General features: G+C 44.6%; 1 protein-coding gene across 1 annotated transcript; it reads left to right on the top strand.

The window, feature by feature from the left end:
- The first annotated feature begins 200 nt into the window (after positions 1-200).
- nudt15 (nudix (nucleoside diphosphate linked moiety X)-type motif 15) lies at positions 201-20,790 on the top strand. The gene is made up of 3 exons (XM_070894061.1): positions 201-491; positions 19,065-19,261; positions 20,468-20,790. Exons 1-3 carry the CDS (start codon positions 340-342, stop codon positions 20,623-20,625), a joined length of 507 nt encoding a protein of 168 aa, XP_070750162.1. The 5' UTR covers positions 201-339; the 3' UTR covers positions 20,626-20,790.
- The last annotated feature ends 81 nt before the right edge of the window (positions 20,791-20,871 follow it).

The following is a 20,871-nucleotide window of genomic DNA, read 5'->3' as shown; positions in this document are numbered from 1 at the left end:
TTTGGAGGGACTGCTTATGATGATGATTTCCAGCAATTTCTGCTTTTGTTTCAGATTTCAGCGTCCGCAGTATTTTGCTAATGTTTAAATAACCCTCGCCCGCCACGGACGGACCGCTTCAGCGCGGGAAACACGTGCGGGCCAACCGCCACTCAGGCGGACGCGCGTGCGCATACATGTGTAAGCGCCGTCTCCCAGCCCGCGCATGCGTGGCGCCAGCATATTGCGGGCCTGACGGTTGGGTAGAACGGACTGAGTGACCCGGTGTCGGCGCGTCTGGTTAACGGAAGGATCGGTGGCCTGTTGGCTGCACTGCTTCACCTCGCTTGCTGTTCCGGGATGGCTAGCAGCGGCTGTGCTCCGAGGCCGAGAGTAGGAGTGGCGACATTGGTGACTATCTCAGGCCGGCCTGGCTGTGTGCTCCTCGGCAAAAGGAAAAGCTCGTTCGGAGCGGGCACTTTCCAGCTCCCCGGGGGCCACCTGGAGTTCGGGTACAGTCTCTCTCTGACCACATTGGAGTGAGCGCGGACTTTAGCGCTTCATTGCAGCGGTGCAGAAATTGTTTGGTGCATTGTTTCTTTCATATCTCACTTCGTTTCCTTTCGAGAAGAGATTAACCGTGGCATTTATTGCTTCCAGCCCATTACACAATTGGAACCAAAATGCAAATCGAAGTAGTCAGTGGAGCCATTTTTTTTTACTCAGACGTAATAGAGCTTTGAAGATCAGTGTTAACGGGTTGAGAATCTTCCCTATTGGACTGTGCCTTAAGTAGAAATGTGCCTGTCGTTGCCCTGTATATTGGACTCAGTGCAATTTAACCACATTCTTTCAGCAAGTCCAATGTCGCTTCGCTCCCAAATATAGGGCAGATGACCTGTCCAAACTCAGAAATGCTGAGCACAATTTTTACATTTGGAAGTTTAGACTAATAAAGTGGGTAATATTCTGCAATGACAGCTAATCATGGAAAGCTTTGAGCAAATTGGACATTAATCATTCTGAGGTCACCTGGACACATACAGAGGCAAAACCAACCTGGTGATCTGGACTTGTACATGACAGACCCATCATGTGGTCCTCCAATCTACTTGCCCTCTGCCCCAAATGACCAATGGTTGGGATAAGGTAACTACAAATTGAGGAACAGCCCCATTTTAAACCGTGAAAGAGAGTTTGCTATAGGAACAGGAAATGGTTTCATCCTGGCTCCAAAATTGGGACAAGCAGTGTCATAATGACCAGATAATCTGTTTTTGTTATGTTGATTGAGGGATATATATTGTCCAGGACACGAGGGATAACTCCCCAGCTCTTCTAAATAGTGCCATGGGATATTTTATGTCCACCTGAGTGTTTAATGTCTCATCTGAAAGACAGCACCTCTGACAGCACTGCACTGAATGTCAGCTTGGATTAATGTGCTCAAGTTCCTGGAGTGGGACTGGAACCCACAACCTGCTGACTCTGTGGTGAGTGTGCTAACCACTGAGCCACAGCTGACACTGACATTAAGTGGCTCAAACAAACATTCAATGCTATCACACTATGTGGCATTCTACACTCCAGGTCCTCTGGTGCTGAGATGAATTCCCAAAGCATTCTGCTTGTCAGAGTGCTGCAACTTGGACCAGTGACAGAGGAAATTAACGCAATAGTAAGGAAGGACATTAGCTTGGATAATGTGGAATCTGTATGGGTAGACCTGCAGAATACCAAAGGGCAGAAAAAGGTAGTGGGAGTTGTACACAGACCACCAAACAGTAGTAGTGAGGTTGGGAACAGCATCAAACAAGAAATTAGGGATGTGTGCCATAAAGGTACTGCAGTTATCATGGGTGACTTTAATCTACATGTAGATTGGGCTAACAAAACTGGTAGCAATACGGTGGAGGAGGATTTCTTGGAGTGTATTAGGGATCGTTTTCTCGACCAATATGTCGAGGAACCAATGAGAGGGCTGGCCATCCTAGATTAGGTGATGTGTAATCAGAAAGGACTAATTAGCAATCTTGTTGTGCGAGGCCCCTTGGGGAAGAGTGACCATAATATGGTAGAATTCTTTATTAAGATGGAGAGTGACACAGTTAAGTCAGAGAGTAGGGTCCTGAACTTAAGGAAAGGTAACTTCGATGGTACAAGACATGAATTGGCTAGAATACACTGGCGAATGATGCTTAAAGGATTGACGGTGGATAGGCAATGGCAGACATTTAAATATCACATGGATGAACTTCCAACAATTGTACATCCCTGTCTGGAGTAAAAATAAAATGGGGAAGGTGGCTCAACCGTGGCTAACCAGGGAAATTAGGGATAGTGTTAAATCCAAGGAAGAGGCATATTAATTGGCCAGAAAAAGCAGCAAACCTGAGGACTAGGAGAAATTTAGAATCCAGCCGAGTGGGACAAAGTGTTTAATTAGGAGAGGGAAAATAGAATATGAGAGGAAGCTTGTGGGGAACATAAAAACTGAGTGCAAAAGCTTCTATAGATATGTGAAGAGAAAGAGCTTAGTGAAGACAAACATAGGTCCCTTGCAGTCAGAATCAGTTGAATTTATAATGGGGAACAGAGAACTGGCAGACCAATTTAACAAATACTTTGGTTCTGTCTTCACGAAGGAAGACACGAATAACCTTCTGGAAATACTAGGGGACAAAGGATCTAGTGAGAAGCAAGAACTGAAGGAAATCCTTATTAGTCAGGAAATTGTGTTAGGGAAATTGATGGGATTGAAGGTTGATAAATCCCCAGGGCCTGATAATCTGCATCCCAGAGTTCTTGAGGAAGTGGCCCTAGAAATAGTGGATGCATTGGTGATCATTTTCCAACAGTCTATCGACTCAGGATCAGTTCCTATGGACTGGAGGGTAGCGAATGTAACACCACTTTTTAAAAAAGGAGGGAGAGAGAAAACAGGGAATTATAGACCGGTTAGCCTGACATCAGTAGTGAGGAAAATGTTGGAATCCATTATTAAAGATTAAATAACAGTGCATTTGGAAAGCAGTGACTAGATTGGTCCAAGTCAGCATGGATTTATGAAAGGGAAATCATGCTTGACAAATCTTCTAGAATCTTTTGAGGATGTAACTAGTAGAATGGACAAGGGAGAACCAGTGGATGTGGTGTATTTGGACTTTCAAAAGGCTTTTGACAAGGTCCCACACAAGAGATTGTTGTGCAAAATTAAAGCACATGGTATTGGGGGTAATGTATTGATGTGGATAGAGAACTGGTTGGCAGATAGGAAGCAGAGAGTCGAGATAAACGGGTCCTTTTCAGAATGGCAGGCAGTGACTAGTGGAGTGCCGCAGGGCTCAGTGCTGGGACCCCAGCTATTTACAATTTACATCAATGATTTCGATGAAGGCATTGAGTGTAATATCTCCAAGTTTGCAGATGACACTAAACTGGGTGGCCATGTGAGCTGTGAGGAGGATGCTAAGAGGCTGCAGGGTGACTTGGACAGGTTAGGTGAGTGGGCAAATGCATGGCAGATGTAGTATAATGTGGATAAATGTGAGGTTATCCACTTTGGTGGCAAAAACGTGAAGGCAGAATACTATCTGAATGGCGGCAGATTAGGAAAAGGGGAGGTGCAACGAGACCTGGGTGTCATGGTACATCAGTAATTGAAAGTTGGCATGCAGGTACAGCAGGCAGTGAAGAAGGTAAATGGCATATTGGCCTTCATAGCTAGGGGATTTGAGTATGGGAGCAGGGAGCTCTTAATGCAGTTGTGCAGGCCCTTGGTGAGGCCTCACCTGGAATATTGTTCAGTTTTGGTCTCCTAATCTGAGGAAGGATGTTCTTGCTATTGAGGGAGTGCAGCGAAGGTTCACCAGACTGATTCCTGGGATGGCAGGATTGACTTATGAGGAGAGACTGGATCGACTGGGCCTGTATTCACTGGAGGTTAGAAGAATGAGAGGGGATCTCATAGAAACATATAAAATTCTGACGGGACTGGACACGTTCGATGCAGGAAGCATGTTCCCGATGTTGGGGAAGTCCAGAACCAGAGGTCACAGTCTAAGGATAAGGGGTAAGCCATTTAGGACCGAGATGAGCAGAAACTTCTTCACTGAGTTGTGAACCTGTGGAATTCTCTACCGCAGAGAGTTGTTGATGCCAGTTCGTTAGATATATTCAAGAGGGAGTTAGATATGGCCCTTATGGCTAAAGGGATCAAGGGGTATAGAGAGAAAGCAGGAAAGGAGTACTGAGGTGCATGATCAGCTATGATCTTATTGAATGGTGGTGCAGGCTCGAAGGGCTGAATGGCCTACTCCTGCACCTATTTTCTATGTCTATGTTTTTATAAGAAATAGGAGCAGGAGTAGGCCCCCTGTCCCCTTGAGCCTGCTCTGCCATTTAATAGGATAATGACTGACCTGATCATGGACTCAGCTCTACTTCCCTGCCTGCTCCCCATAACCCTTTATTCCCTTATCACTCAAAAATCTGTCCACCTCTGCCTTAAATATATTCAATGACCCAGCCTCCACATCTCTCTGGGGCAGAGAATTCCATAGATTTACAACCCTCTGAGAGAAGAAATTCCTCCTTATCTCATATTTAAATAGGCGGCCCCTGCGAGTGGAAATATCCCCTCTGCATCCACCTTGTCGAGCCCCCTCATTATCGTATATGTTTCGATAAGATCACCTCTCCTGAACTCCAATGAGTATCGGCCCAACCTATCTTCATAAGTCAACGCCCTCATCTCCGGAATCAACCTAATGAACCTTCTCTGAACAGCCTCCAATGCAAATATATCCTTTCTTAAATACGAAGACCAAAACTGTACGCAGTACTCTAGGTGTGGCCTCACCAATACCCATGTACAGTTGTAGCAGGACTTCTGCTTTTATACTCTATCTCCCTTGCAATAAAGGCCAACATTCCATTTGCCTTCCTGATTACTTGCCGTACCTGCATATTAACACTCTGTTTCATGCACATGGTCTCTCTGTACTGTAGCACTTGGCAATTTTTCTCCATTTCAATTATAATTTGCTTTTTTATTTTTTCTGCCAAAGTGGATAACCTCACTTTTTCCCACATTATACTCCATCTGCCAAATTTTTACCTATTCACTTAGCCTGTCCCTTTGCAGATTTTTTTGTGTCCTCCTCTCAATTTGCTTTCCCACCCATTTTTGTATCATCAGCAAACTTGGCTACATTACACTCGGTCCCTTCATCCAAGTCATTAATATAGATTGTAAATAGTTGAGGCGGCAGCATCAATCCCTGTGGCACCTTACTAGTTACTGTTTGCTAACTGGAAAATGACACATTTATCCTGACTCTTCTGTTAGTTAGCCTATCCTCTATCCATGCTAATATATTACCCCCAACCCTGTGAATTTTTATCTTGTGCAGTAACCTCTTGTGTGGCACCTTATCGAATGCCTTCTGGAAATCCAAATGCACCACATCCACTGGTTCCCCCTTATCCACCCTGATTGTTGCATCCTCAAAGAACTCTAGTGAATGGTTGCTGCTAATCTAGTGCAGAATATACCAACCAAATGAAAAAAAAATCTATGAATGCTGGAAATCTGAAATACAAACAGAAAATGCTGGAAAGACACAGCAGGCCTGGCAGTATCTGTGAAAAGAAAAGACGAGACCTTGTTTGGGTGTAGGCCCTTCCTCAAAATTGAAGCGAGACTCTTTTTATAGGACTGAATAACATGGACGGGTGGTAGGAGGAGAGCCCAAGTAAAAGTAGAGTTGTTGGGAGCTGTTCCTGCCAGACCAAGGCAGCCAATGGATTAAATAAGCAGCACAAGTTTTCTGAAACGGTGCGAATTGGTGGCATTAATAAAGTATGAAAATAGTTGCTGGAAATCCTCAGCAGGTCAGGCAGCATCTGCAGAGAGAAACAGTTTAACGTTTCAGGTCCATGACCTTTTGTCAAAACTGGAAAAAGTTGGAGATATAACAGGTTTAAGCAAGTGCAGAAGCAGAGAGAAGGGAGGTAAAAAACAAAAGGGAAGGTCTGTGATAGGGTAGAAGGCAGGAATGATTAAATGACAAAAGATATGGGGCCCAAGTTTCCACACGCGCCTAGAACGGCGCAGTCCCGACCTGGACGCCCGTTTTTTGCGCCACAAAGTGCGCCTAAAAAAATCCTCGGTATTCTGCACCTACCTGCAGGTCCTCTGGCCCTCGGCGCAGCCAGCATGAGCTGAAAACAGTGCAGGGACCTCTGCACATGCGCGCTACAGTGAGCACGCAAGTGCAGTAGCTCCAGGCACCGAACTGTGTGGGAGGGGCCCGAAGCACGCAGCCCCTAACCCTGGCTGAATGGCCTCACTGGGGCTGCGTGAATAAGGCTCCTCCCACGGCCAGCTCCTGCTTCCTCCCCCGTCAACCAGACCCGACACCCGCTCCCCCCTGCCTCCGGACCCGACACCCGCTCCCCCCCCTGCCTCCGGACCGGACCCGACACCCGCTTCCCCCCCCCCCCCCCGCCTCCGGACCAGACCCGACACCCGTTCCCCACCCCTCCCCGACCAGACCCGACACCTGCCCCCCCCCCCCCCCACGACTGACCCGCGCTCCTGTTCCCGCTCCCCGACTGGACCCGACCCGTGCTCCTGTTCCCGCTCCCCACCCCTCCCCGACACCTGCTCCCCCCCCGACTGACCCACGCTCCTGTTCCCACTCCCCGACTGGACCCGACCCGACCCGCGCTCCTGTTCCCGCTCCCCTCCCCCCCCCCCCGACTGGACCCGACCCGACCCGCGCTCCTGTTCCCGCTCCCCGACCCCCCCCCCCCCCCCCCCCCCCCACTGGACCCGACTCCCGCTCCCGGACTGGATCCGACCTGACCCCCCGTCTCTCTCTCTCTCCCTCTCTCTCCCCCTCCCCCGACCCGAACCGAACCTCCCCGACTCGACCCGACCCAATGCCACCTACCTGTAAATCTGGTGCTGGGGACGGGCCCTGCCCGAAGTCTCGGGCCGGCCCGTTCAGCCTTCGGTCCCGAAATGCCTGCCTGAAGCACAATCACACAGGTAGGAAGATGGTTTATTTAATCTTTTCTTTGCTTATAATGTTTATTCCGGTTGGATTTATTTGTATAAGTATAAATAAGGATTTATTATAGAATTTAATGACTTCCCTTCCCCCCCCCACCTCGTTCTGGACGCCTAATTTGTAACCTGCACCTGATTTTTTAATGTGTAGAACAGGTTTGTTCAGTTCTACAAAAATCTTCACTTGCTCCATTCTACTTTAGTTTGGAGTACGTTTTCACTGTGGAAACTTTCAAATCAGGCGTCAGTGGCCGGACACGCCCCCTTTTTGATGAAAAAATTCTGTTCCAAAGTAGAACTGTTCTACCTGACTAGAACTGCAGAAAAAAAAATGTGGAGAATTGCGATTTCTAAAATAGTCCGTTCTCCACCAGTTGCTCCTAAAAATCAGGCACAAATCATGTGGAAACTTGGGCCCATGAAGTGGAAACACTATCTCCATCAAAACCTTTCATAATTTTAACGACCTCTATTCGGTCACCCCTCAGCCTTCTCTTTTCCACTCCAAGTATTTATACAATTCCCTTTGAAAGTTACTATTGGATCTGCTTCCATCAAGAGAAACCTGCTCATCCTTTCCTGATGGATATACCCTCGCATTTCTGGGATCATCTTTGTAAATCTTTTTTGCAGCCTCTCCAGTGCCTGTATGTCCTAATGTTAATTCCTGGATTCTTTTACCTCAATCTGGTTCAGTAAAATTACTGAGTCGAATACCTCTTGTGCTTTGAACAAAGCAGTCTTTATTACCGGCCAGTAAGACCTATCAGACAAAAGATATACTCTCTGGATAGAGCGTACACACTCCCTACGGATAGGTGAAGTTACATCGTAAAGCGTTAACAGTTATACAGTTTTGAAATCAGATAACAAAATACAAATGGATTGACAGTCTAACTCAGCCACTCATTAGTCAATCTATATGAGATGTTCTTCTTGAAAGCTCAAGTATTTGCCTCTAAATGTTTCAATCTAATGGTGTGACTATTAACTGAGACCTTGCAATTCTGCAGATTTATTTCATGTTACAATTAGATGTCATTGGCAGGAGTAGTGACTTGAAACCTTGAGACAGCCTGTTAGCTATGCTGATGTTGCACTATTTGCAATCTGACATTCTCCCAGCTATTCTTCCATGGCTTATACATTTTCATATATCCCGTTTACTTTACTGTCCTTAATTTCATATATTCCGTTCAGATATCCACATCCCTCCTTTTATCATTCTATGATAACATTTAGGATCATTCTAGGAGTATTGCATTCATCCGTTCGCACTCCCTTTCCAGAATCATATTATTGTTGAGTAGTTCTCTAGTTTGTTGGATCATAACCCGGGAACCCTTGACCACAAGAGGGTCTGCTAACCTTGTCATCATTACTTTACAGCAGAGGTTAAGGCAACCAACAATCAAACAGCAGGTAATTATTACAATGAGAACAATTGCCCCATGTATTAGATAGGATCTCCAAGATCCACCCAGAAACCTATCAAACCTGCTAAGTTCTTTTGCTGGTGTGGATAACTTCTTCACCTCCCTCCTTATGTGATCGGCAAGGTGGGTTATGTTTTCTGAACTGTCAGGAATGTAAGTGCAACATTCAGATCCTATCAGAGCACACGTTCCCCCTTTCTCAGCTAACAGGTAATCGAGGGCCATTCGGTTTTGTAATGCTACGGTCCTTATCGCTACCATTTCAGCTGTGATGCCCTCCAGAGCCTCAGCAGTGCGGTTAGCTACCTGTTCCAATATTGTTTCTTTGAATCCATCTAACAGTCTCAGTTAGGATCAGTGGAACGGTACGCAAAGGAATTCCCCCTTTGGAATGTATAGGGATATGTGAACACACCCAGCATCTAGTGAAGTGCCCTTTTTCCGCTTAAACGTAAGACATATACAAAAAGGTGTTTACATGGAGCTCTCGCCTTTGTCTTCCTTCCCGTGCGCCAAAACTGTCATATCAACACTATTATGCAGACAGTGGCATACAGACACAGTCTCATCTTATAAATAGTCCAATTATTTAGCTGATAAAAAGAGTTCTGTTTTCCCGTTTCCCTTCTTCAGGTCTCCGTCAGTGTATTTGGCTGTCTTACGGGTAAAAGTTCAAACTGATCCTCCTTCAACTGCCTTGTTCAGCTATGGGGAAGAGGAGATCTGGAACAGAAACAGGAATTAGACTAACCAGCAAAATTTGTTTAAATGGTGATGAGCTTGCAGTGGTGCAGGTGAACCCAGGCACTTTTCCCCTCAACCTTGGCTGCAGTGGGGGTAGTGAGTGACACCTAAAAAGGCCCCTCCCATTGTGGCTCTAATCCCTTCCGAATCCATACTTCCCTGGTGCCACGAGGGACAATTCGGGTAAAACTGGGAGGTCGAGGTGAGCATCTTGAACCTGGTTGTGAACTAGTCGCAGAGCCTGAATCAGAGAAAGAACATAGGTGGTCATCAGTCTAGCTGAGATCTCATATCTAGGAATAATTTCCCTCATTAACACCTTAACAACAGTCTGAGTCTTATTGTCCAGGTTAGGGTAGGCTTCAATCCATCTGCTAAACACATTTACTATTACTAACACATATTTGTAACACTGAACTTTTTGCAACTCAATGTAGTCCAACTGAAATGTCTCAAAGGGACCTTCGGGTAGGGGCGTTTTACCCCAATCACAGGGGACTCCCTTCCCTGGATTATGTTGCTGGCCAACCAGGCAACGACTACTAATGTTCTGGGTGAGCGCCTGGAGTCTAGGGTGCCCCCAAGTAGCCAAAAGTGTGTCACTCGTGGTCCTTGCTCCACAATGAGTAGCAAAATGTATACATTCAATAACCCATAGAGCCAACTTGTCAGACATGCAAGTCTGTTCTGCGGGAGTGGTCCAGAGTTTAGAAACATTGTCATAAGTACATGCATAATATTTCCACAACAGTTTATCCTTTTCAGGAGCGTCCTCCTGTGCTTTTATAACATCTTGGATGGTTGGCATTGGTTTTTCCGAGGCTAACTTATCCTTCGCAGGATTTTTAGTCTGACTCATAATTTTGGGCACTACCATCTGTTGGTCACGAGAGGCCTGTTTGGCCTCTTGGTCAGGACAACGATTCCCTATATCAACCAGAGAATTTCCGGTAGTATGGGCGGTACATTTGACAATGGCAATGCGTTTGGGGAACATGAGGGCTTGCAACAAATCAGATACTAACTGTTTATGAGATATCTCATTCCCCTGTGAGGTTAGGAATCCTCTATTTTTCCATAATTGTCCGAAATCATGGACCACCCCAAAGACATACCCAGAGTCGGTATAGACATTGACTTTGAGATCTTTGGCCAAGATACAGGCTCGGGTGAGGGCGAATAGTTCAGCTTGTTGAGCAGAATAGGCGGTTTCAAAGCGGCAGATTCCAAGACCTGATTCTCCTGGTTTACTATGGCGTATCCTGAGATTCGTGTATCTTCTGGATTAATAGAAGTACTTCCGTCAACATACATAAACAATCATGACTGGGTTCTTCCTCATCTTGGGGTGGCTCAGTAAGAATACAGTCTGGATCTTCCATTGGTACATCAACTAAATCTTCCCTGACTGATGTGGCCTCTTAAATTAAAGATAAGCAATCATGACTGGGTTCTTCCTCATCTTGGGGTGGCTCAGTAAGAAAACAGGCCGGATTAATTGCAGTACAGTGCCGAAAGGTCAGTTTAGGATTGCCTGTGATTTCAGTGGGTTCTGTCGGATTGCCCTGCACTGGGATCTCAATCGGATCAATGGGAGTATAACCCACTTGGGAGGGGTTCTCTGCCCACACATGAGGATCCACATAGTCAGGTATGCCGGAGCCAGTATGATGCTGTAGAGTCCTTAAGACCTTCTCGGGGTCCCCATGAAATTGGACTGTTCGGCCATGTTTTACGATTTGAACATCCCGGCTGGTAGGGTCAGCCTCATCTAATTGCGTACCATAACTCCCAAATCTTTAGCATGGTGAGGGGCTAATACTTCACGAGCAATATGCGGTGCTATTGTTAGGGGCTGTTTCCAAAGATTCTTATCCACTTCCACAAAATCTGCCTCTTTCCAGTTCAGTCACTCTAGCCCTTAATAGAATTCCCTTCACTTCCCCTTCTTGATCCTGATAAAAGTTCTGCAGGTCCTGATTCTTTCCACTGGGATCGTATGCTAGGGTCACGTGATAAGGTGCCTGCGGCAGGTCCAGAGACCATCACTGAGGGGTTCTAGTGGTATAATACTGCCGCTTAAGGGTTTCCTGTTTTACAATAATCTCCATACTCCAAATGCAACTGGAATTTGCAAAGGAGGTCTCTAGCCATCAAGTTACAGTCCAGATTGGTTGTGATAACAACTCGATGTTCCACCGATTCTTCCTGGTAACCCATTTTAACCGGTTCTGACACTGGGAATGTCGAGATTTGTCCCAGGAATCCTGAAAGTTCCTGTGTTTCAGTAGAGGCAGGAAGTTTAAGCTTTGATTGTACAGAAGACATGAAGGCTCCCGTATCTATCAAAAAGGGTTGCCACTCATTCAGAATGGGTTCGTCGTCCGGGGAGGATCCCTGCACAATCAAGCTGCGTAGTCAATCGGGGGACAATTGACCAAAGGGGTTGTTCTGGGAGAAGTTAGTGTAAGGTCCTCCTCTCCCCCCTTGCCCCCCCCCCCTCCTCTTCCTCCTCTTCCTTTTCCATGCTGACGGTAGGGGCAATTTTTATTCCAATGTCCTTCCTGCCCACAATTAAAACAGTCAATTCCTCTTACCGAGTCCCGGCCTCTTCCCATACCATGCCGGGGACAATAGGGAGGTTTATTAGCAGGGCTCGGGCCGTTTGGTTGTTTAGTATAACCGTATTCTTGCTTATCCATCCAATCCTGTATGCAACACTGCGGTTCTATTGATCCTTCCTCCCGAGATGGCTCTTCCTTTCTAGTCACGTATTCAGTCTTGACCCGGGTTGGGGGCGCACCTCCCCCCTCCCCTTTCTTTTCCTGCCAATAATATCCATCTGTCTGGATAGCATGAGCAATCAAATAGTTGTTTGAAGATCACAGACATCTATAGAGAAGTGGTCTACAGCTTGTTGTGCATCAGGGTTTGGCATTGGTCTGACAGGGAATTGATGTCGGGACTTTGGGATCTTGGAAATCATTTCTAGGCCGGAGGATGTTTCAGAGCTGTCTGACTGCTTGACAGTTCTGCGTCTCGATCGGCGGGGGTGTTTGCTATGTCTTTCACAACTTGGACTGGTAGGTTGACTAGAAAATTTACGGGACTGTTTGTGATGTCGAGATATAGTTCTGCCCTTTCGAGTGTGAGATCTGGTCCTTTCGGCTATATTGCTTGTAAACTGGGGATCCGAATCGCTATCAGAGGATGAGGAGTCAGTTCGGGTTTGTTGCTTTAGTGGTATGGGGTTATTTTTAACTCCTCTTTTTACCGGCGTGTTAGGTGGAGGGTGTTGGGAAGAGGACTGGAGCAAGAGGCCAGGGGGTGCGGGAGGCCACTCATCAATTTCATTATCAGCCTCGGTTAACACAAAGCCAGCCATTTTAACTCGTAGTTGATCAATACCTTTCTCAGAGGTCCCAGAGGATCTCTTAGCAAGTTTCTCGTGCGCACATTCTTTCTTTAAGACGTCTACAGTTTTAACATGTGTTCCCTCTGTCAATGAAAGTCCTAATTTAATAGCATTTGTTTGCCAACTTGACAGAAGTGATGCATCTTTTAATTTCTGACAATAATGTCGCCAGGTTGCAATTAAATTTTTATCCCCTTTTCCTCGTCCCCTTCTCCAAATTAATCCCTGTGCTTTTTTTGCTACCTCTACGCTTCTAGTGCCACCTAGAGGCCACTGGTCATCCCCTAATAATTTGTTCAGGGCTCCTGATAATTTTCTAAAGTCTTCAGCTCTTTCAGGGAATTCCTCACATAACTTTTGTAGCGGACTATCCGCATCCGTGGTTTTATCTAACTGATTACCCATTTTCACGCTGCTCCTCGTATTACTGTGTCGTTACCCGTTCGTGTCGTCGTGCAATTTAAACAAACTTAAAAATAGACACAGACTTTACAGAAACTAACACTGACTTTAACTAACTCCAAATAAACAAACTTTACTAATGCTAACACTTACCCACGTCGCCGCGCGGTTCGCGTCGCCGCGCGATACTTAAAACTCCCACGTCGCCTCGCAGTTCACGTCGCCGCGCAATCCGCGTTGCCTCGCAGTTCACTTCGCCACGCAATCCGCGTCGACCCGTGGCTCGTGTCGCCGCGCGAGTTAAGATACTTAAAACTTTAAAAGATAAACAAGGACTTCTAACACTTACCCGCGTCGCCGCGCGATTTCAATACAAGATAGACAAAGACTTCTAACACCCGCGTCGCCGCGCGATTTAGGATACTTAAAACTTTACTTAAAACTCTAAACACCAAAGACTTACTGACATTAGCACTGACATTCGCGTTGCTGCGCCTCTGCGTCACTGCGCGTCTACGTCACTGCGCGTCTACGTCACTGCGCGTTCGCTTCCCTGCGCGTTCGCTTCGGCCCTTCTCTCGGCCGCACGCTCGCACCGCTGCGCGTCTCGCGTTGTTTGTGCGTCTGCGCCGCTGCGCGTTCGCGTCTGCCCTACCTTCCGAGTTGCTGCGGGGTTTTTTTTAAAAAATTCAATCAGAGCCTAGACGGGCCAAGTGATATACAAGGTCGACGTCGTACCTGAGTTGAACACCTATCCTCTATTTAAATCCCCATTTTATTCCCTGTGAGCCTAATTTTCTAATTTTGATCTCTTATGAGCCTCAATTAATTTCTTTCAGTTTCCAAATTTCCCTATCCTTTCGCGTTACTGCGCAGTTTAAATTCAATCAGTCAATGAAAGCCCTAATTTAATGGAGTTTTTCTGCCAATTGGACAGGAGTGATTTTTTTTTTACTGCAGTGGAATTTTTTAAATATTTTTAAAATCTCAACATTTTTTTTAGCACCTATTTAGTACGTTACTTTTTTTTGTATAACTAGAGAGAAGTCTGGCACGTAGGCTGTGGACTGCTTTTCGTTATCTCAATTGTTCCAGCCTCAAGGTCGTGTTATTTAATATAATTTTTTTTAAAAATCTTTTTGAATCCATCTCAGTTGTTTTGCTGTGCCTTCTCTGAATGTTTTCTTTCAACAAGTTTTTCTTTTTTTTTTAACCACCGGGACCATGTAATTTTTTCTTTTTTTTTTAACAAACCTATCCTTTGTGCATTTCCTGGCTCCGTAACTTATCATCCGAATATACGCAATTCAATAAGGTTCACACTCTTAAACTTCCCACATACAGGACAACACTACGAAGGGTTAAAACAAACTTTCATTCTGTTTGAGATAAAACAAACCACAACTCCTCGGCTTTTTTTTTTACAGTAAAAATCACAGAAGCATTTCTCATTTAAACAGACATTCACAAGAGTCACTTTTCTTTCCTATTAATTTTTGGATCCATGATTGATCATCCATTCCTATCTAGCTCTAACTATCTTTCCAAGTCGCCGCTTGGTTTGCGTCATCGCGCAATTTCCCTATCTCTATCCCTTTTCTAAGTTTGAAAGGTATTCACCAGATTGTCCTGGATCTCGTTCAGACACTACCTGAGAACCAGCGAGTGGCTAAACTTTCCTCAGACTTTTGAAACCGGGGGAAACTGGAGCAGTATTGAAATCATACTCACTCCAGTGGCCACTTTCCCCTCGTCTCGTCCAAGGCTAGTCTGGCTCTTAATTCGCAAGTTTTCGGCAGTCGTCCGTTGAGATCCCACTTCTGACACCAAATGTTAATTCCTGGATTCTTTTACCTCAATCTGGTTCAGTAAAATTACTGAGTCGAATACCTCTTGTGCTTTGAACAAAGCAGTCTTTATTACCGGCCAGTAAGACCTATCAGACAGAAGATATACTCTCTGGATAGAGCGTACACACTCCCTACGGATAGGTGAAGTTACATCGTAAAGCGTTAACAGTTATACAGTTTTGAAATCAGATAACAAAATACAAATGGATTGACAGTCTAACTCAGCCACTCATTAGTCAATCTATACGAGATGTTCTTCTTGAAAGCTCAAGTATTGCCTCTAAATGTTTCAATCTAATGGTGTGACTATTAACTGAGACCTTGCAATTCTGCAGATTTATTTCATGTTACAATTAGATGTCATTGGCAGGAGTAGTGACTTGAAACCTTGAGACAGACTGTTAGCTATGCTGATGTTGCACTATTTGCAATCTGACATTCTCCCAGCTATTCTTCCATGGCTTATACATTTTCATATATCCCGTTTACTTTACTGTCCTTAATTCCATATATTCCGTTCAGATATCCACACTTATAATATGGCATACAGAATTATACACAGTACTCCAAATGTAGTCTAACCAAAGTTCGATACAAGTTTAGCATAACTTCTTTTTTATTCCACTAGAAAAAAAGTCCTAGTGCTTGATGTGTTTTTTTTATGAACTTGTTATGACCGTATCACTGCTTTGATTTGTGTATTTGTACTCTCAGATCCCTTTGCTCTTTAGCCCTTACCCATTTAGATTTGTATTTTCCAAGTAATAAATGACCTCCCTATTTTTCTTACCAAAATGTAATGCCTCACTATCCCACCCTCTCAAAAGAATGTGAATACTACAATAATAATGACGGCCTTTAACAGAGTAAACTGTCCCAAGGCACTAGAATGATACAGTACAGAAGGCGGTCATTCGGCCCATCATGCCTATGCTGGCTCTTTGTAAGAGTTCCACTCCCTTGCTCTTTCCCCATAATTCTGCAATCTTTTCCGCTCCCAAGTAGTTATACAATTCCCTTTTTGAAAGTTACTATTGAATCTGCTTCCACCACCCTTTCAGGCAGTGCATTCCAGATCATCATAAGTTGATGCTTAATTTTTTCTTTTCTTCATATCTCATCTGTTTTTTTTGCAAATTCCCATAAATCCATATCTTCTGGTTACTGACCCGTTTGCAACTGGAAACAGTTTCTCCTTATTTACTCTTATCAACCATTTATGATTTTGAACATATCTATCAAATCTACCCTTAACCTTCTCTGCTCTGAGAACAACCCCAGTTTCTTTTGTTTCTCCACATAACTGAAGTCTTTCACCCCTGGTACCATTCTATTAAATCTCCTCTGCACCGTTTCTAAGGCCTTCACTTCATTCCTAAAGTGTGGTGCCCAGAATTGGCCACAATACTTCAGTTGAGGCTGAACCAGTGTTCTCTAAAGGTTTAGCATAATTTCTTCCTTTTTGTACTCCTATGGGGGAGAAATTTGCATTGTTTTCGCCTCCTGTTAACTCCCCCAGGGAGTGCAAACGATTTCTCGCTTGGGCCACTACCGCCTCCCGCAAAATTGGCGGAGGCTCAAACCGGCAACGGCCTGGGTCACTACGCTGGCGATGATGACGACATCGCTGTGTGCCGCAACCCATTTTCACCCCACAGCGGAAATTGGGTAACGCCCCGTGAGGCCGCAGTTGGTGATGTCAGTGGCAGCCTCGTGGGTCGCAAACCGGGCCACACTATGCTCCCGGGGCTAAAAGTAAAGGAAAAGTGCCCAGCCCCATTCCTCCCCCACCCCGGCCAACATACCGGTCTGACTTCACCTTGTTTATTTTGTGGGGTCCATGCCGCGATGGTGCAGCCCGGCACTCCGCTTCTGTGCCAGGCTGCGGCCACGGAATCCCAAATCCCCAGTGTCGTAGTGGAGGACCCTCGCCCCGCTGCAGAGTTCCTATGCTGAGAGGCTGCATAACGCTAGAAAATCTGCGCGCTTACTGTCCTGGTCCCTCCGCCCGAGAAGAAGTGGAGCGTCCAACATTGTGCTTCACTTTCTCTCGGGGGCGGTAACCCCAATTTCGCGGGCGGGACCTCCGTGCCGGACGCAGGAAGTCCCACCTCGCCTAGGCTCCCAAATGGAACACTTCCGAATTTTGACCCCTATGCCTGTATTTATAAAGCCAAGGATCCCATGTGCCTTTTTAACAGCCTTCTCAATTTGTTCTGTAACATTTAAAGACTTGTGTACGTACACCCCCAGGTCTCTCTGTTCCTGCACCCCCTTTAATATTGTAATATTTTGTTTATATTGCCTCTCCTCGTTCTTCTTACAAAAATGAATCACTTCACGCTTCTCTGCATTAAATTTCATCTGCCATGTGACTGCCCTTTTCTGTCTTCCTGAAGTTTGTCAGTAGAGGTTGAACCACTCCTTGTCCAGAACCATTCCCGGCCACCAGGTGGCACATGCGCAGAACTCCGACATGAACAAATTGAAGTCCTTCCGAGCTGCCGACTCCCACAATCACTGGCCTGACTTCACAATCCACCGGCCCCCCCCCTGCCCAATGATCTCTCTGCCGCACTCCCAGCCCCAAGCCAGCCAGCCCTGATATCCCCTTGCTCAGTACCTGTATCATCCAATTTAACGTGACCACTCCTCTTCTGGAAAAATCCCTTATCCAAAACAGGCCAGGTCCTGAGGTTTCCGGATAAGGAAGGTTCAACCTGTATCCTCTAACAGTTTACTACATTTGAATTTCGTGTGCTCTGCAAACTTTGAAATGATGCCTTGTATACACAAGTCCAAGACATTAATCTATATCAAAAAGAGCAGTGGTCGAAACACTCGTTCCTGGGAACACCACTGCACACTTCCCTCCGGTCTAAAGAACCACCGTTCACCGCTACTCTCTGCTTTCTGTCCCTGAGCCAAGTTTGTATCCACGCAGCCAATGCCCATTTAATCCCATGGGCTTCAATTCTGCTAACACGTCTATATTGTGGTACTCTATCAAACAACTTTTGGAAGTCCATATACACAACATCAACCGTACTTCCCTCATCAATCCTTTCTGTTACTTCATCATAGAACTCAAGTTAGTCAAACATGTAGCCCATATTTTTCCAAGTGCCAATTAATTTTGTCCTAGATAATTGTCTCTCAAAGTATCCCCACCATTGACATTAGCCTGACTGGCCTGTAGTTATTGGGATTATCCCTCCCCCTTTTTTGAACAAGGGTGCAACATTTGCAATCTTCCAGTCCTCTGGCACCAACCCCATATCCAAGGAGGATTGAAAGATTGTGACCAAAGTCTCAGCAGTTTCCACCCTGACTTCTCTCAACAAACTGTGATGAATCCCATCTGGAACAGGTGACTTTTCTACTTTGAGCACTGCCAACTTTTTAAGTACATTCCTTTTTTATTTTAATCCTATCCAATTTCTCTACTTCCTCCTCCCTTATTGTGCCATTGGCAGCATCCTCTTTCCTGAAGACATAAAGTACTCCTTTAGTACCCCAGCCATGCCCTCTCCCTCCATAACAAGCTTTCCTTTTTGCTCCCTAATCAGCCCCACCCTTCCTTTGACTGTCCTTTTGCTATTTACACTAGGGATTATAGAATTGAGGGAGCTTGGCACAGTGTTGTTGTATTGACATGCTGCATTGAAATGATTTCTCTACAAGCCTTTTTGCTGTCAGCACTAATAGCTGAAGCCAGGCATGTCTCAGAGAAGGGTGGGGGTGGGAGAGGGAATTCAGAGGCTTCGTAAACAGCACTATATGATACCTGGTAGCCAGCTTAGGACTGACACTGGCGCATACATGAAGTTCAGTTTTATTCATGCATTCTACTTGGTTTGTGGGGGTGGGAGGGAAAACCATGAATACAGTTTATAGTGACGGTGTCAAATTTTTTGTCTCAATACTCCTGTGAAGCACCTTGGGATGTTTCAGTATGTTAAAGGCGCTATATAAATACAAGTTGTTGCAGTTTGATCAACTAGAGAATTAACAACACGTGGAAATTTGAAAATCACAATTAGATTGGGCTTTTAGATCTACTGCTAGAACTTATTTTTAGACACCCTTTGTAAGTAGGTTTGCAGAGCATGAGAACTTCCATTGACATGGCTCATTTTTAAACTACTTATTTTTAATAGAGAAAGCTGGGAAGACTGTGCTAACCGGGAAGTTCTTGAAGAGACGGGACTTCACTTGAAGAATATGTACTTTGCTACTGTTGTAAATGGCATCAAGTTGGAAGAAAACTATCACTACATCACAATTTTCATGCAGGGAGAAGTCAATATGGATTATGATTCGAAGCCAAAGAATTTAGAACCACAGAAAAATGAGGGTAACTTGCTGCATTAACTTCTGAATTTGTACAAGTGTTTGGAACATGATTGTAAATCCCTTCACAGCCTCGTCACTCCTTATCTCTCCTGCCTCCGAACTCTCCATTTCATAGACTCCAGCCTCCCCGCTCCCTTTATACCACCACTGCCGCCTATACCTTTAGTCAACTAGGCTGCACACTTTGAATGTTTCTCCCTAAACCCTTCCAACTCCCTTTCCTCCTTTAAAATCCACCTCTTGGTCCAAGTTCTTAGTCACCCCTCCTAATATCTCCTCTTTTCGCTTGGTGTCCATCTGCTTCCTTACACCTCTGAAGTGCCTCTATGTTAAAGGTACGGTGCAAATGAAAGTCGTTGCAACTGCTGGCTTTTTCAAAGACATTACTGACAGGGAAAATGCAGTTGATATATTTAGGTTTTCAGAAAGCTTTCACATTTGTGATTAATAAGTAGGCTAGTAATCACCGAAAGAAAGTATAGCCAGGGATAGAAAATCATATTAGAAACAGACAAACATTTTAAGCTAGAAAAAGGTTATAATGAAGCTACTTCAGAGATCAATCTTATGACTCCTTCTTTAAGACCCTCCTTAAAAATCACCCCTTTGACTAAGCATTTGGTAACTCTGAATATATCTGCTTCCATTTTTTATTATACCTCTTATAAAGCACCTTGGGATATTTTTCTATGTTAAAGGTGCTATATTAATGCAAGTTGTAACTGTGAAACTATATTATACACATACAGAAGATGCAATTTTTAAGTAAGTTGTGATGGTTGCCACTGATGCCAAATACTCTGATTGAATTTATAAAACCTGCTTTAAACATAGCAGGTAATAAATGAAAATAATGCAATATGTTCCTCCTGGCAGCTCAGCAGAATTAGTCAGTAAGTAGCTGAACCATATACATTCTAGTCCAACCCCTGATCTGTGCTGAGTTAGTTGATCTCAGCTGATATATTAAATGGCCCAGAGTCAGGGAGGGGAAAATGTGTAGCTTTCTCGGTAATTTGAATTTTGGACATAAACTTGAAAGGGTTTCTGCATGTTCTTGATCAGTTGAAAAAGCTGTTTCAAGCAAATCTAAACAAGTTTTACAGAACACCTCACATCCTCAGGGCATCCCAGAGTACTTCACACCCAAGTAAGTAGCTGTGAGAATATATTAAACAAGTTTTACATCAACTTGTCTTTATTATAGGATGGGAATGGATCAAATGGGAAGACTTTCCACCAGCAGACCAACTTTTCTGTCCTTTAGCTTGTGTGAGACAAGTTTATCATCCTTTTGAAAAAAGACTTAAAAACCTTGCTGGAAATTCACCAGTAAATGACAGTAGTCATCCTCATTGCATGTAATGTCAAATAAAGTGTTTACAAGAAGTGTGGAATTGGAAGCAACCAGCTGATTTTAATTATGAAGTCGTACATTAAAAAAGACATGAATGTCAATATGAAATGAACCTGACCTTGCATGTATTTAAATATTGTGTACTTGAAATGGCATTAAATAAGTGAATACAATTTCAAAACTAAGATCTATTTTATTTTATAAAAGTGAGATTGATGGCCGGAAGAAAATAAATTGCACTTAAAATCCCTCAT

This window comes from Pristiophorus japonicus, chromosome 11 (genome assembly GCF_044704955.1).
Source record: "Pristiophorus japonicus isolate sPriJap1 chromosome 11, sPriJap1.hap1, whole genome shotgun sequence".
Taxonomy (NCBI): Eukaryota; Metazoa; Chordata; class Chondrichthyes; family Pristiophoridae; genus Pristiophorus; species Pristiophorus japonicus.
The sequence above is the reverse complement of the archived record's forward strand: the minus strand, read 5'-3'. Positions and strand labels throughout refer to the sequence as shown.